Here is a 17,229-nt window from a genome sequence, read left to right as displayed (position 1 = left end):
CATTCCGGATAACCCCTTTAAAGAGGCTCTGTCATCACATTATAAGTGCCCTATCTTGTACATAATGTGATCGATGCTGTAAACTGTCATTTAAAACAAAATTACGTTTGCATTGCTGTAAATCTCACACAAACATTACCTAAGTGTCAGGATTCTGAATAGACATCACGTCCTGGCTGGTAGTGATGTCTATTCACTGTCAGGACACTTGAGTAACGTTAATGTGTGAGTAAGTAGCTGCACATAGTGATCTAGCTAGATCACTATGTGCTGTGTAAATGAATGGAGAGGAGTGTATGAAGCGGATTGGTCACTGATTGGTCAGCGTCATACACTTCTCTCCACAACGCCCACTTGGTCAAAAAGTAAAACACGCCCAGTTGCCTATTAAGAAAGTCATTAGCATAAAGCTAATATAGGTCATAACTCCGTCAAAAATGATCGTTTTTCTAAATAAAAAACACTGCTGTAATCTACATTACAGCGCCGATCACATTATGTACAAGATAGGCCACTTATAATGTGGTGACAGAGCCTCTTTAAGGAGCACTGCATTAATAAGAGGCTGATTTGTTGTGCATATAGTAGGCAAAGAATAACAGAAAGATGACTGCTATACTACATATGTTTCAAGAATTACACGTATCATATACTTATCAATTCATGCAATCATTCAAGCAAGCTTATTTCGTTAATAGATTATGTACTTCGAGCATTTCAACAACAGATTTTGTGTTAACTAAGTACTTTGTAAAGGTAAATTTGTTTTAATTTAACAAATAGAATAAGTACCTTTAGTGTGACAATGGCTTCGAATGAGGTATTATCCTTATTCATTTTTCGTCTCCTTTCCACCCGTACATCTGCAAAGCTGCTTGTAACAAACATAATGGTAGTTTAGAAAGAAGAATGCAAGCAATATCCTTCAAAATCCATTATCAGTTAATAATATTTTAAAATATGTGTCTGGGAAGTCAACTTGCAAAAAAAAAAATTTAAATTAAAAAGGTGGAGGGAGAGGTAAGAAAGAGAGGGAAAGCAGTTCGGGCAAAGGGGTGGAATTATTCAGGTTGGCAGTTATCATATTTTTAACATCCTTAACAAACCATAACATTTTTATTTTTACATCAATGGAGTGGTGTGAGGGCTTATTTTCTTCTGGACGAGTTGTAGTTTAAATTGGCACTATTTAAAGTATAAATATAATGTACTGGGAAACTGAAAAAAAAATTCTATGTGGGCTGAAATTGGAAAAAACTGATTCCTCCAGTGTTTTTTTGGTCTCTTCTTTACAGCTTTCGCCGTGCAGTAAAAACGACAACTTAACTTTATTCTTTTGCTCAATATGATTACGGTGATACCAAATTTATATACGTTTAATATTTTACTACTTTTACAAAGAAAAAACTATTTGTTAAAAAAAGATTGTTTTGTTTCACCACATTCTGAGACCCCATGCATATGACCGTTCCTGTAATCACGGTCCGTAATTATGGGCACTGCCGGCACCGGACAGTTGTCCGCATTTGCGGGCCGTGCTCCCATTAAAATGAATGGGAGAACAGGTCCGTAAAAAGCAAAAGACAGGACATGTCCTATCTTTTGCAGAAGGTTTCTACGGCATGGACACCTTCCTGTAAATATACGGGAAGGTATACGTGGACAATAGAAGTGAATGTGTCCATAATTATGGTCTGCAATTACGGATGATTTTTACGGTCGTGAGCATGGGGCCTGAGAGACATAACTTTTTTATTTTTTCGTTGATTGAGCGGTGCGAGGGCTTATTTTTTGGAGGACAAGCTGTAGTTTTTATTGGTACCATTTTTTGGTACATACAACTTTTTGAGCACTTTTTATGAATTTTTTTTTTTAGAGCTAAGGTGACCAAAAAACAACGATTTTGACGGTTTATTTTTATTTATTTTTTACGGCGTTCACCGTGCGAGTTAAATGTAATATTGTACTAATACTGTATTACTGTTTCCGGGTGTGCAAATTTCTTGTATGTAATTACAGAGATGTAAGTGTAGTCTTTTTCCAGAAAACGGACAGTTTTTTCTGGTATGAATATCCATGTTGTGTCCATGTTCCATTTTTTAAGTCTGTACGTCATCCATTTTTCTCATCCGTTTTTCTCCTCTGCAAGCATTTCCTGGTTTCACTTAACAACAGATCCGTGAAAAACCAGATAGCACATGGATGTCTTGTGTATGCTATCCATTTTTTTCATGCACCCAGACACTTCAATGAGTCTGGTACGCAAATACAGACCAAAATAGGACATGCTGTGAGTTGCTCGCAATGGACACGCACTCCGCTGAAGAAAAAAACCGATGTGTGAATAGACCTATTGACTTGTATGGGTCCGTGTGCTATACGTTGTTAAAAAGGACAGCACACGGACGAGAAATATGTTTCTGTAAATAAGGTAATATTGCATTGGAGAGTGCTATTCCTAATGAAGGTAAGTTCGAAAATATTATCATGCCTGTTAGATTCAGAATCAATTTTGAAGTTACATCAACAACCCAGTAATCATCTTGGTAACATGTAAATGTAAATTTGAACACCATTTTGGTTTAAAACTGTGCTATTTCCCTAATATATCTTTATAGTGGTCAGAACTCTTGCTTTTTCTGATATGTACCTTAATCCTCTTCATAGATATTGGGGCAGATTTACTATTCAAAATGCGACAGAATTCTGGCTGAAATTAGGTCAAATTCTGGCAAACATACCATGTACCACATTTTTTTTATTGTTTTAGACACTTGTTTAGGCAGGCTCGATGAGGGGCATGGCTTATTGAGAAAGGAGGCAAAGCTTAAAATGTGACACAACGCGGCAAAAATTGCACTAACATTTTGGCACAAAAAACTGACGTAAACTAAGCCAACCAATAGGTGGTATACGGAAACGTTTCTAACATGTCTAAATAGATGCACTTAAGTTATGATACAGCATGAACAACTTTGATAAATTTGGCGCATCTTCTGACTGCCGTGTCTAAATTTACACTGTTTAAAACATAGAAAGTATTAGTAAATCTGCCCCTATGTCTATGCAGGGTATGTGTGCTAATCTGTGCTAAGAAGCTCTGAGTACCAACCAATTTAAAGATATATCAAGAAATTAATCAGCACAGAATGTTGGACCTAAAAATGACATGGTGATAAAAGGTGGACAATCAGCAAACAAAGATAAAATGCTACATGGCCCAATCAGGCACGACATACTGTACCTCACAACAGAATGTGTGCATACAATAAACTCAGGCTTGGAGTTCCACTGATGGTAAGTAATATAGTAATGAGTCTGAAGCCAAATCCACTGTTGACCTTTGGTAAGAAATCGATAGCAACAAGACTTTCCTTTTCCAAACTGCATTACTGTTTAAAGAAATATTTTTTTTTAGCTTTTTTAAAATATGGAAATATCTACTTTAATTCAAACTACTTTAACAAAAGACTAGTATATTATATTACATTTAAAAACCTCAGCAATGTCAAAGGTTTTAAAGGTTACACTACATAAAATAAAAAACATTCAACCTGTGATATTTTGACAATTTTACTAGTCAATGCCACATTATGGTCATGTGCCGATTAACCCCTTCCCGACCACCCCACATAAATTAACGGGTTAATGAAAAAACCCCTGTGCTAGAAGCCTGTTAATTCACAAGCTCTTGTTGATGGCATTGCACACTCCAGCTTGCAGTACGATCAGCAGGATCAGGCTGTCACAAAGGCAGGATGTGATAAAGACAGCATGATACCGTACTGTGACAGGAAACTGAAATAATCTGTTTCCTGTCACTAAATACCTTTAAACACAGCGCTCCTGTTCAGCACTGCATTTCGGTGGTTGCTAGGGAACCAAATGATGCCAGTAATGATGTCACATGGATTCCCCCTTGATGAGAGGGCTCTGATACGTGCAGAAAAGATATAATCTGCATCTTCCCTGCATGTCTCTGTATACAGATCACTGATAACAGTGACATAATGAACTGTTACCATTAGATTTCTGTTTTCAGTGACCTCTATATTGGTAACTCCGTTGGGGTTCCGTTCATGGGTTAAGTAGGGGGAACCCATGAACAGAAACCGCACAGAAACCAGAGCTTTCCGTTTGCATTACCATTGATTTCAATGGTAACGGTTCTGTTCCTAATGGTTTCCTGTACAACCATAGTGCAAATGAAATAAATTATTCAATAAATAAATATAGTCAAATGTAAAAAAAATAAAAATAACAATAAAAGGGGGGGGGAAGCCCCCTTCTCCCATAAAACTGCACAACTCTCCAAACTCACACACCCATTTTAGACATCTTGTGTGACAAAAAATACAGTTTGCATGGAAGTCAGGTGTTCAGGCATTAATACATTCCTGCCGTGCAGAATGTACGTTATCCTAAACATAAAATAATTACCCTAGCCACAAATTTTTATCTGGTTTACCGCCGCCCTATTTGCTTTTGTGTGATGTTATTAAAAAAAAAAAAGTTAAATAAAGAAAATAAATCCTCAACAAGTCCCTCCTTCATAAACCTACTGCTACATATACATTTGTATGATAAATATCTCTAGAGGGAAAGGACTTACAAAGTGATTTAATGATGTGCAGTTTCTCACAATGGTAACATCAAGGGACAAACAAACACATAATTGGTCCAGTTTGAGAGGGGTGTGGCTGGTATCTCTATGCGGGAGCTGATGTGGTTGGGGAGAACTGATAGACCTGGTGAATTGGCCTCTCTACCCTTGTCGTTGAGGATTCTACAACGGTGGGATAAACATGCACCTGGTTTGGGGCTAACTTCTTTCCACAGTTCACTGACACCGATTTTTAAAAACCAGACTTTCCCGATGGGAATACATTGATCCAACATTGTAAGCATTACAGTTTCGGAAGCTCCCCATTTACGCCACTACTTACATGAATATTCGATCATTCTCTTCCTTCCTGGTAGGAAGGTCCAGGTGTGTTTGGTTACAATATGCACAACTTTCCAATTGCATTTCGTCTGTTGGCCTGATAGCAAAGATAGCTTGTGATTTCACTCAATTTAAGGCCCCATGCACATGACGGTAAAATAGCCTGTAATTGCAGACCGTAATTACGGTCCTTAATTACGGACCCATTAATTTCTATGGCCGACGACCACCTTTCTGTATATTTACGGGAAGGTGTCCGTGCCATAGAAACTTGCTGTAAAAAATGGGACGGCTGTCCGCGGCCGTCCGTGCCCGTAATTACGTTTCGTAATTACAGGCACGGTCATCTGCATGGGGCCTCAGTCTCTGTGTGTGTGCAGTCCTCCCCACCTTCCCATTTGGTGTCTCTTCTCTATGGGCTGTTTCAGTGGGGAAGTGGATAATTTCAGCCCCTGCCTTTTGTGTCTGCGTGAGAAAAGGAGCTGGAGCATTCCTTCTCCCCCTAGACACGATCAAAGGCCTTTGCATTAATACACAAGTCTTCTACTGTATATCTTGAAGGGTCCAAGAAGAATTTTAAGCTGGTACAGGACTCCTACAGTCCTCCACAACTTTTCCCAGATTGTTTTGACTTATGTTGGTGGTGTGGAAAAGGTTGGCACTATGTCTCACGTGTGGTGGTCTTGTAATGGGATAAAATCGTTCTGGAATTTAATTAATGAGTTGTATTACAATATGGGCATCTCTCACAGCGAGGTAAACATGGCCCTGTTGTCCATGCTGCCTCATCCCAGAAGGGCCTATTATGCTTCTTCCTACAAATTTCGCATTTGGTCATACCAAGGCACTAAAAATCTCAGATTTTTAAAGAATGGTTGCAATCATTTGAATAGATTAGACCAGTTGTCTCAAACTCGGCCGGGTAAGTGGGCCACATATAGAAAAAAATGGGAAGTTGACGGGCCGCATTACTTTCAAATTTGATACAATACAAAATGATTGTTAATCAGTTAGTTATTTGATCTACTATAACACTATATTACTACAAGAATAATAATACTACATTACTATAATAATACCGCTAGGTTTAAAATTTGAGATATTTTTCCACATGCTTATTTCAACAATCCAGTTTTCCAGTTTAAGGGTATGTGCACACACACTATTTACGTCCGTAATTGACGGACGTATTTCGGCCGCAAGTACCGGACCGAACACAGTGCAGGGAGCCGGGCTCCTAGCATCATACTTATGTACGATGCTAGGAGTCCCTGCCTCGCTTCAGGACAACTGTCCCGTACTGTAATCATGTTTTCAGTACGTGACAGTTGTCCTGCAGCGAGGCAGGGACTCCTAGCATCGTACATAAGTATGCTGCTAGGAGCCCGGCTCCCTGCACTGTGTTCGGTCCGGGACTTGCGGCCGAATTACGTCCGTCAATTATGGACGTAAATAGTGTGTGTGCACATACCCTAAGTGTCGCTAAATGCAGTCTGGCGGCTCAATTGGCAGTGTTTAGCAGACACACATGTCAAGATTGGGCAGCCACTTTTTAGATAGTGCCACAGTGCCCTCTGTGGATGCTGCCACAGTGCCCTCTGTGGATGCTGCCACAGTGCCCTCTGTAGATGCTGCCATAGTGCCCTCTGTAGATGCTGCCACAGTGCCCTCTGTAGATGCTGCCATAGTGCCCTCTGCAGATAATGCCACTGTGCCCTCTGCAGATAATGCCACAGTTCCCTCTGCAGATAATGCCACAGTGCCCTGAGTAGATAATGCCACAGTGCCCTCTGTAGATAATGCCACAGTGCCCTCTGTAGATAATGTCACAGTGCCCTCTGTAGATAATGTCACAGTGCCCTCTGTAGATAACGCAACACACCCCCAGATAATGCCACAGTGTCCTCTGTAGATGCTGCCACAGTGTCCTCTGTAGATGTTGCCACAGTGTCCTCTGTAGATGATGCCACAGTGCCCTCTGTAGATGATGCCACAGTGCCCTCTGTAGATGATGCCACAGTGCCCTCCGCAGATGCTGCCACAGCGCGCTCCGCAGATGCTGCCACAGTGCCCTCCGCAGATAATGCCACACATACCCCAAGTAGATAGCTCCATTGGGGCTCCCTCTAGGAGTGGAATCCCCAGCCAGAGCGTTGCCGATGCTTTGGCTGGGGATTCCTCTATTATTGGAGCCCCCGACGTCACTGTCCATACAATGTGATGTCAGGGGATCCTCATGGACCAGAATGTGATATCAAGGGCAACCCCAGAGCTGGAGTCCCGGAGCAGAGCACTAGTATAGGCTCTGCGTCGAAACTCTGGGGAAGCCATTAACATCAGTGTCCATATATGGACAGGGATGTCAGGGGCTTGCCCAGAGCTGGAGTCCCGGAGCAGAGCCGCTTCTAGCACTCTGCCTGGGATTCCAGCTCTGCTCCTGACATCACTGTCCATATATGGACATGGATGTCAGTGACAACCCCAGAGCTGGAGTCCTGGGCAGAGCGCTAGTAGGCTCTTCCTGGGACTCCAGCTATGCTCCTGACATCACTGGGACTCCTGCTCTGGGGATGCCCCTGACATCACTGTCGATGTATGGACAGCGATGTCAGAAGATTCCACAGGGTCCCGGAGCAGAGCCTATACTAGCGCTCTGCTCGGGACTCCGCTCTGGGGAAGACCCTGACAACACTGTGCATATATGGACAGGGATGTCAGGGAATTCCAGAGTCCCGGCGTAGAGTCTGTACTAGCGGCTATGTGTCATGCGGGCCGCAGATGACAGCCCCAGGGGCTGCATGCGGCCCGCGGGCCGCGTGCTTTAGACCCCTGGATTAAAAGTTTGGAGGAGCTGACGGCTCTTGATAATGGATTAGAGGACAAATTATTTAAAGTTTAGCAAAAGTAGATCATGTTTAGTGATTCTGCTTCATTTAGGCAAATTCATGTACAATTAGCTCAGATTTATTAAGGATCATTACATTTTGTGGATATACGATTTCTATGTTCTCTTTTTTAATAAAAGCTATTAAACAATAAAAATGTGAAAGCTGAACCAAGAGAATAAGTTCTATAGATGAGCATATCTTTTTAATATCTATTCTGCAATGAATCCCCAAAATGTTAAACATCCTGATTCTCTGTGAATATCTAACCTGGCAAATCAATTCTATCATCTTTTTCCCCATTCATATCCATAGCTACTGGTAGCCATTGGAAACAGTTATTTATTGCCACTCTGCCATAACATCTTTATATCATCACCCCAAAGTCACGTTCCCGCTAGGTAGCAGTGATGCAACACAAAGCCGCAGATGATACCTTTTTTTAAGTAGTTCTAGAAAGTGAGGGACGAAAAATCCAGTGCATATGTGATTAATGCTTTAGGATGGAATAGCCACTATTTGTTTGAAATCTGAATGTAGCTTTAAATATGAATGGCGTGGAAATTGTGTAACTCAGAATCATTACAAAATAAGTGTTTGCAAAGTTATTCAACATTTTATGTAGATTTAAAGGAAAAAGCTGAATTTTCCTTAAATTAATTCAAAGATACAGTATGTGGAACCTTGGGCAATTGATGTGTTTGCCCAACATTAATTCTGCCCTGATTCACTGTATAGAATATGTGAGTCAAGCAGTATAGCATTCTGACAAATATTAGCAAAAAAAACTAATGCCTTGCTAGCGGGCATTGTACTAATGTAAAAAAGATGTAGTGGTAGTTAGGAGTAGAAATGCTTAATATCCCAGCAATTGTGAGGAACGAGCTGTCTTGCGCTTGACTTTTATTAACAAGTTTCTGTTGATTAATAGCCCAGAGGAGCAAAAAAAACATATTGCTTTTCTTTTCCATAATTAGAGCACTTACAATGTTCGTGACATTTGGCTAATATCTCTAGGTCATCTACATGATAGTAATCATATCCTGATGTACCAAGGACTTCAAAAGGTAAGTATCCTATGATTGGTGGAGCCCTGTATAGAACAAAAAATAAATGCTTAGAGGGATTATTCTTTTTTTTTTTCTTTCTATATTATATATTTATAAAATGTAAATATACAAAACAACTTAATGAATTTGATTAAAAATAGTGCTTTTAAACCTACTTTTATGTGGATAACACACATAATCTCTGCAATGTATGATGGTATAGTCCATAGGTGCATCCTGTTCTGCAGTATCTATGGCTAACCATAGACGAAACATAGCGGCGGGTCACATGATCATTCCACTCTCCCCCTTAAGGCTATGTTCACACGGAGTATTTTGGGGGAGGAATATCTGCCTCAAAATTCCGTTTGGAACTTTGAGGCAGATATTCCTCTCCCTGCACGCCGATTTTCGCGGCAATTATCGCGCCGTTTTTCGCCCGCGGCCATTGAGCGCTGCGGGCATAAAACAGCGAGATATACGCTTTCTCCTGCCTCCCATTGAAGTCAATGGGAGGTCAGAGGCGGAAGCGCCCGAAGATAGGGCATGTCGCTTCTTTTTCCCGCGAGGCAGTTTTACTGCTCGCGGGAAAAAGACGCCGACGCCTCCCATTGAAATCAATGGGAGGCGTTCTCGGGCCGTTTCTGCCGAGTTTTGCGACGCGGTTTCCGCGTCAAAAAACTCGGCAAAATACCCCGTGTGAACATAGCCTAAGAAAGTTTTTATATCCTGTCAGACAAGATCATTTTCATGGTATGAAGAACCCGGCTCTCATGGTGTCTTATATAACATGTAAAGTTAATAACAAATATAGAATATCAAATAACAAATAAATGAAATTTATGTGTTATATAAGACATGTTGAGAGACAGTTTCTTCATACAATTTTTTGCTATTAGTTTTGGATGATAACCGAATCATATCTCTATTGCACTCGGTGCCTTTTATTATTTATCTTTGTCATGTTTAGGGGTGAGCTGCCCTTCTCTTTTTGTATGATCTTTTTCATAATCAAATATTCTTTAAAAATTAAGTAAAAAAAACCAATACTACCTTGTTCATTCTAGCATTAGATAATTGACACAAAGATTGTATTGCTAACCAAAAAAATAGAAATGTAGCAGGAAAATTGCACTATTGTACACTGTAAGGGTATGTTCAGACAGGGCGGATACGCTGCTTAAAAGAACACAGCGTGTCCGGCCTGAGTGCCGCAGGGAATTCCGTTTGAAAAACCGCACCAAATTGTGGTGCAGTTTTTCGTCTGGAATGTCTGCTGGGGAAAACTGCTCGTAAGAAAAAAAGTTTCATACTTATGTAGCAATGGCGACGCATCCTTCTGCCATGCTGCAGCCTGGCCTCCTGGGATGATGTTTCAGCCCAGGTGACTGCTACAGCTTGTGATTGGTTGCAGCGGTCACATGGGATAAAACATCATTCCAGGAGGCCGGCCTGTACGGAAAAGCACAGAATTCTGGGTAAGTATGAGAGCCCGCCGCAAAAAAACGCAACATCTGCTATTTGTTGCAGATTTTTCCTCCCCATTAAATTCAATAGGGAAAACCCGCAACAAAAAATCAGCTATTCCGCAAATACAACTGATATGCTTCAGATTAAAAATCTGCACCGCATGTCAATTTCTGAGCATTTTTTTCCGCTCATCATTTATGCAGCGTATGGATGAGATTTGTTTTAATCTCACCCACTCTGCTGCTACTATATTATGCTGCAGATTTTTCGCAACACTGCGTCAAGCTGCGCAGCGTATCCGCCCTGAACACCGCAGAGAATGACGTCCGAAATCCCGCACCACAATGTGGTGCGTTTTTTCGGGCGTAAATTATCGCACATACTTACCCCCTCCTCTGACATCCGCTCCGGCCTCCCTGGCTGACGTTGCAGGCCATGTGACTGCTGCAGCCTGTGATTGGCTGCAGCCATCACATGGCCTGCTACGTCATCCAGGGAGGCCGGACTGGAGAAGAATCAGGGAATTCTGGGTAAGTATAATTTTTTTTTTTACTTGCGATTTTTGCGGCGCAATCACTGTGATTAGCAAATATCGCAATACACACCACTTTGTTGCGGGTTTAAGCACTCCATTGATTTCAATGGGAAAACCCGCAACAGAAGGGCTGCAATTCCGCAGCATTAACTGACATACTGCGGTTAAAGAAACTGCACCACAGGTCAATTTATGTGCGGTTTTATTCGGCAGCATTTTCCCGCGGTGTGGGGACGAGATTTGTTGAAATCTCACCCACACTGCTGCTACTGTAATACGCTGTGGATTTTCCGCAATTAATCCGTTGCAGAAAATCTGCAGTGTTTACGCTGTGTGTGTTCCTACCCTTAGAGAAATCTGGATTTTTTTTTTTACTGAGACTAAAGTAGTTTGATAGGAATATCAGTCCTTTGATTCATGGACTGCTGTAAATATGCTCACCTGTGATCAAGAGAAATAAATTTCCATTCAAGACTATGCCTTGATGTGAACTCCTCAAACGATTCCTCAACCGTACACATTTCCTGAAAATTAAAGAAACAATCATTAAGTGATGCCGTTTTCATTTATTACACAAAACAACCATAAATAGGTCTGGAGCTTCAGTTCTGCCTTCTTTACTACTGTCGAGTGATTTCTAAGCAACAACTATTGCTGTGAGATGTACATGGAAGACTTTTATTATCCCCTTGTTTTTATTACTAATACAGATGTAGCCATCTTTATCTTGACTCTGATAACTTGCTGCAGCGTGACATCACAGAACAAAAGCCATTGAAAAGTCATTGAAAAAGTCAAGATAAGGGATCTAGCCACTATGTATTTAATGCGTTAAAAGTCAAGGTAAAGATGGCCAATCTGTACCTTTGTCAAATGACAAAAAAAATATCGTATTTTTAGGCTAGGCCAACAACGTGTGATCAGGGGAAGTCTAGTACTGCCGTCCAGCCCCTTTTAAGTAAATGGGATGAACTGCAGAACTAGACAGAGACACATGGATGAGTACTGAAGTAAGCAGGTGTGGTGCGCAAAGCGCTTTTTTCTTCTGGTTATAGGGGGTACCAGAAGTTGAAACCCCACCAGGCACACATTGATGGCCTATCCTAACAATTGGACATCAATATAAGATTCCAGCAAAGCCCATTAAGGCAGTGGCGTAACTACCGCTGTAGCAGCAGTAGCGGCTGCTATGGGGCCTGCGGCATGAGGGGGCCCGTGTCGCCCGACGGCACGGCCCCCACCATGGCCCGAGGCTCCGCTAGCAGCCGCTATGGCTGCTACAGCGGGACGCCACTGAACACTATGGCAGAGCAGGGAGGTATCTCCCCGCTCTGCCATTAACTGGTTCCCGACCGCTGGCTGTATTTTTACGGCCAGCGGTCAGGGTCCTTAAAACCCGAGCCATAGACTTTCTACGGCTCGGGTTTTTACTTGCTGCCCGCGCGATCGGGCAGCTGAATGTCGAGTCTCCGGCTGTCAGTGACTGCCGGGGACCCTGAGGAGAGGATAGAAGCAGCTTTCGCTGCTTCTGTCTTCTCTGATCACTTGTACACAGCGCTGAATGCGCGCTGTGTACAGGAATAGAGACAGCAGCAGCGGCGCTGTCTCTATTCCTCCCGGTGATCATGTGACTGGTCACATGATCGCCGGGTGCCGTTAGTGACAGACTGCTGCTGGGTCTTACTAGACCCAGCACAGCCCTATTAGTGACAATCGTCACTATGAGAGGGCTGATTTCCCCTGTAACTGGGGCTGCTGTGCAGCTCCAGTTGCAGTGGAAAAACATGGTGTAAAAGAAAGAAAAAAAATATAGAAACAAACCATAGTAATAAAAAAATAATAAAGTAAAGTGCAAAAAAAATTTAAATAATAAATGCACATAAAATACCCACCCCAAAAAAAACCGTTCCCCCCGCCAATCATTGTTGTAACGCTAGCGCAGATCCAATTACCCTAATATAGACATGTAATATATAAAAATTTACGGTAGACAATGGCGATCACAAATAAAAGGTCTATTTTAGGGTAAAACGATGTTATTACCAAAAAAAAATAGCTGAAATGTAAAAAAGCTTATTTTTGTACTATTATTTTCAAACTTTATGAATAAAAATTCTAAAATAGCAAAAAAGGTGTGTATAAAAACAATAAAAAATGAAACCTGCATTGTCTACGGAAAAAACGTCGCAAAAATCACGTCGTTAGCCCAACAAATAAAAAAGTTCTCCACAGGATAGGGGATACATGTGTGATCGCTGGCATTGATAGGGAGAACGGGGGACTGAAAGTCCCCTGAACTTCTCCATGACTAACCTCTGACTTCCGGGGTCTGTGTCGGCAGCTCCGTAGAAATGAATGGAGCGCCGGTCGTGCTTGTGTGCATGTGTGACCAGCGCTCCTTTCATTTTTATTGAGCTGTGCAGACGCCGGAAGTCAGAGGTTAGTCATGGAGAACTTGGGGGGACTTTCAGTCCCCCGTTCTCCCTATCAATGCCAGCGATCACACATGTATCCCCTATCCTGTGGAGATCCTGTGGAGAGGGGATACATGTATTTTGTAGGACACACTGTAGGTCGCATTTTTTTGGGAGGGGGGACGCTGTATGGCGTTCCCTACAGGGGGGGAGCTGTATGGCGTTCCCTACAGGGGGGGAGCTGTATGGCGTTTCCTACAGGGGGGGGCCGTATGGCGTTCTCTACAGGGGGGGCTGTATGGCGTTCCCTACAGGGGGGGCTGTATGGCGTTCTCTACAGGGGGGGCTGTATGGCGTTCTCTACAGGGGGGGCTGTATGGCGTTCTCTACAGGGGGGGATGTATGGCGTTCTGTGCAGGGGGGCTGTATGGCGTTATCTACAGGGGGGCTGTATGGCGTTATCTACAGGGGGGCTGTATGGCGTTCTATACAGGGGGGGCTGTAAAAAAGGCACTATCTACAAGGGGGGGGTTGTGTGACACCCAGGGGAGGGGGGCCCCAGTCAAAAGTTTGCTATGGGGCCCAGTCTTTCCTAGTTACGCCCCTGCATTAAAGAGGCTCTGTCACCAGATTTTGCAACCCCTATCTGCTATTGCAGCAGATAGGCGCTGCAATGTAGATTACAGTAACGTTTTTATTTAAAAAAAAACGAGCATTTTTGGCCAAGTTATGACCATTTTTGTAGTTATGCAAATGAGGCTTGCAAAAGTCCAAGTGGGTGTGTTTAAAAGTACAAGTCCAAGTGGGTGTGTATTAGGTGCGTACATCGGGGCGTTTTTAATACTTTTACTAGCTGGGCGCTCTGATGAGAAGTAACATCCTCTTCTCTTCAGAACGCCCAGCTTGTGACAGTGCAGATCTGTGACGTCACTCACAGGTCCTGCATCGTGACGGCCACATCGGCACCAGAGGCTACAGCTGATTCTGCAGCAGCATCAGCGTTTGCAGGTAAGTCGATCTTACCTGCAAACGCTGATGCTGCTGCAGAATCAACTGTAGCCTCTGCTGCCGATGTGGCCGTCACGATGCAGGACCTGTGAGTGACGTCACAGATCTGCACTGTCACAAGCTGGGCGTTCTGAAGAGAAGAGGATGTTACTTCTCTTCACAGCGCCCAGCTAGTAAAAGTATTAAAAACGCCCCGATGTACGCACCTAATACACGCCCACTTGGACTTGTACTTTTAAACACACCCACTTGGACTTTTGCAAGCCTCATTTGCATAATTACAAAAATGGTCATAACTTGGCCAAAAATGCTCGTTTTTTAAAAATAAAAACGTTACTGTAATCTACATTGCAGCGCCGATCTGCTGCAATAGCAGATAGGGGTTGCAAAATCTGGTGACAGAGCCTCTTTAAGGTCTTATTCCCTTTCTGGATTTATTCTTACTTGCCTTATCTTCTGACTAACATAGCATTGTTCCTTGTAAATTTAGCCAACAAGAAAATAAGGATTCACTTTGCAAAGCAGTTCACAGTTAAAGTAATATCTTTTATTGGCTAAATTGATCATGCAAGAAAATGAATGTTAGAAAATAGGAGTGAGACAATTTAAAAAAACTTCAGATTATGAATGGGGATCTGAGTATCGGCTGCACTCCTACTTGGCAAAAGAAATATATGCAATGGATATATTGAAATAATTTTGCAAAATAATCCCTAACAATATACAGGTACAATTATACTTGAGTAGCTCTATAAACATAATGACGTTGTTGTTTAGCTCAGATCTCAATCAAACTGATTATCATATTATACACTTAGTAAATATCATATTTGGTATACTAAAAAAGATGCCATCACTCACCTTTAAGAACTGTGGTGTTGCAAGTCGGACTATAGCAAGGAAGCACACCTGTTTACCAAGCTGAGCTCTGTATGTTCGTGAAACACCCCCTTCATAGCCATTACATGAAGAAAGAGGCACTGAAATGACATGTTAATGATAACAAGTACAAAAAAAGGGATATATTATTCAGGTCACATGCTTTTACATGCTACACCAACACTGATGACTCACTGAAAAGGGAATAAGATATTAAAAACATCATATGGATGGTCGATTGAATTTAAAGAAACGCACTGGCATGGAGGCTCTAACTATCTTGCTCATATCCACATTCCCCCTTCAGCAGCATTTAAAAAAAGAGAAAAAGAATAACTCAACTGAAAATCCACTTTGGAAAGTAGTGGTTCTCTTCCTTGTAATGCAGGAGTACAAATACTAATAGAACATGCCGAGTGCATGATGGTACTACTTTGTATACTACTACCGTAGCTTGTGACAATAAAACTACTATATCACTAACCCTCAAAGCACTGGAAAAGAAACTGTCAAACTGTGGCGCCATCTGTCGAGGATCTCTCCTAATCCGCTATGGCACTTTCTCTGCCTGGCAGGGCGCTAGTAAACCTAATCGGAGCTGTGGTGTCCCGTTGCTAGTGCGATGTCACAGTTCCTTGCACTGCAATATGCTTGACTCAGTGATTTCCTGTATTTCAACCGGCTTTGTCTTGACCCCATTTAAACCAATAATTTATGTACGTACCCTTGGGTGGGCTGACCATGACCTTGCTCCTTATATTAGTTTCTGGACCTAATGTTGCCCACTTGTTTGACCACGACATTGTATATACCTATCATCTGCAACCCGAATGTCTATTGGGAACAAACCTGGGGACCGCAAACTGGAAAACCTACCAGTAAAGTCCATAACTCCCTGTGGGGGTTAAGGGTGAAGAATGGGGGATTCCTTAGACTCCGCATCCTGGGTGTTACATCCACGGGCGCGGACCGTCGGGATTATTCACTCCTCGACGGCCGCAGCCATGGACTTGTGAGTGCTGGTCCCCATCTCCTCCCCAGGAGAAGCCAGTGCTCACTTTTGCTCCGCTGTGTCCCGTAGGGTGCCCGCGCAAGCTCACGCCCGGCCTTAAATGGTCAGTGCGCGCACATTTAAATCATCAGCAATTATCCCATGATCACCCTGGACTATAAGTAGGGATCTGCCCTTTTACCCCTTGCCTGAGCGTTGTTTGTATTCCTCTGTTAGTCTTGCAAATGATCCCCTAGTCGTATCCTGTTCCCTGTGTTCCCGTGCCCTACTACCCGTATCCTGTATCCTGTGCTGTATTTATTCCTATGCCTTCTCTAGTGTGGAGCCGCATTGTGCTGTCTATTACGCCTGCTGTGTTACACCACGTCTGGTATCCTCCGCCACGTTTTGCATTACCTGCTTCCTAGATCCCATCTGTGCCTAGCCGTTACTACTGTCTGGACGATCACAGGTACGCTTGTGCTTGGACTATATATATATAAATATATATATATATATATATATATATATTGACTTGGCACACTGTTTGGCCAGCTGCTATCCCGCTACGGCGGTGCAGCCCAGTGTGGCCACACACCCACAGATCATGACAGTACGCTCAGGCCATGGACCCCGCTGACGAACCCAAGACCATGACGACGTCACAAGCCATGCAGGTAGACATACTTGACTTTCGGTCACAACAGGACCAACTCCTCCTGGCGGTGAATTACATTGCACATCGGCTGGATGCGCAAGCTGCAGTCGCCACAGTAACTGTTCCTGTTGCTCCGGCTGTTCCTCTTGCTCAATGCCAGTGCCGACGACTTCCGGTTCTCGCTGCCACTACCTCTTCGCAATGACGGAGATGCGAGGGCCTGCAGGGGATTTCTGAACCAGTGCCAGATCCACTTCAGCCTACATACCGGAGCATTTCCTTTTGATGGCGCTAAGATTGCATTCATAGTTTCTCTCCTTACTGGCAAGGCCCTGGCATGGGCAAATCCCATCTGGGAACGTCAAGGACCAGAGATCCGTGACTTGCAGTATTTC

General features: G+C 42.9%; 1 protein-coding gene across 3 annotated transcripts in view; it reads right to left on the bottom strand.

Annotated features, from left to right (window-relative positions):
* Positions 1–17,229, bottom strand: part of NPAS2 (neuronal PAS domain protein 2) — a 188,365-nt gene that overhangs the window by 35,323 nt on the left and 135,813 nt on the right. For all 3 annotated transcript variants that reach the window (XM_075852679.1, XM_075852680.1, XM_075852681.1), the window contains exons 8-12: positions 15,168–15,286; positions 11,326–11,408; positions 8,817–8,923; positions 3,245–3,392; positions 793–871 (exon numbers count right to left, since the gene is read on the bottom strand). In XM_075852679.1, the coding sequence (XP_075708794.1) occupies positions 793–871; positions 3,245–3,392; positions 8,817–8,923; positions 11,326–11,408; positions 15,168–15,286 (536 nt within the window). The remainder of the gene's footprint in view (positions 1–792; positions 872–3,244; positions 3,393–8,816; positions 8,924–11,325; positions 11,409–15,167; positions 15,287–17,229) is intronic.

The sequence above is a fragment of the Rhinoderma darwinii genome, chromosome 2, assembly GCF_050947455.1.
Source record: "Rhinoderma darwinii isolate aRhiDar2 chromosome 2, aRhiDar2.hap1, whole genome shotgun sequence".
NCBI classification, from domain to species: domain Eukaryota; kingdom Metazoa; phylum Chordata; class Amphibia; order Anura; family Rhinodermatidae; genus Rhinoderma; species Rhinoderma darwinii.
This window is presented reverse-complemented; position numbering and strand designations above follow the sequence as displayed.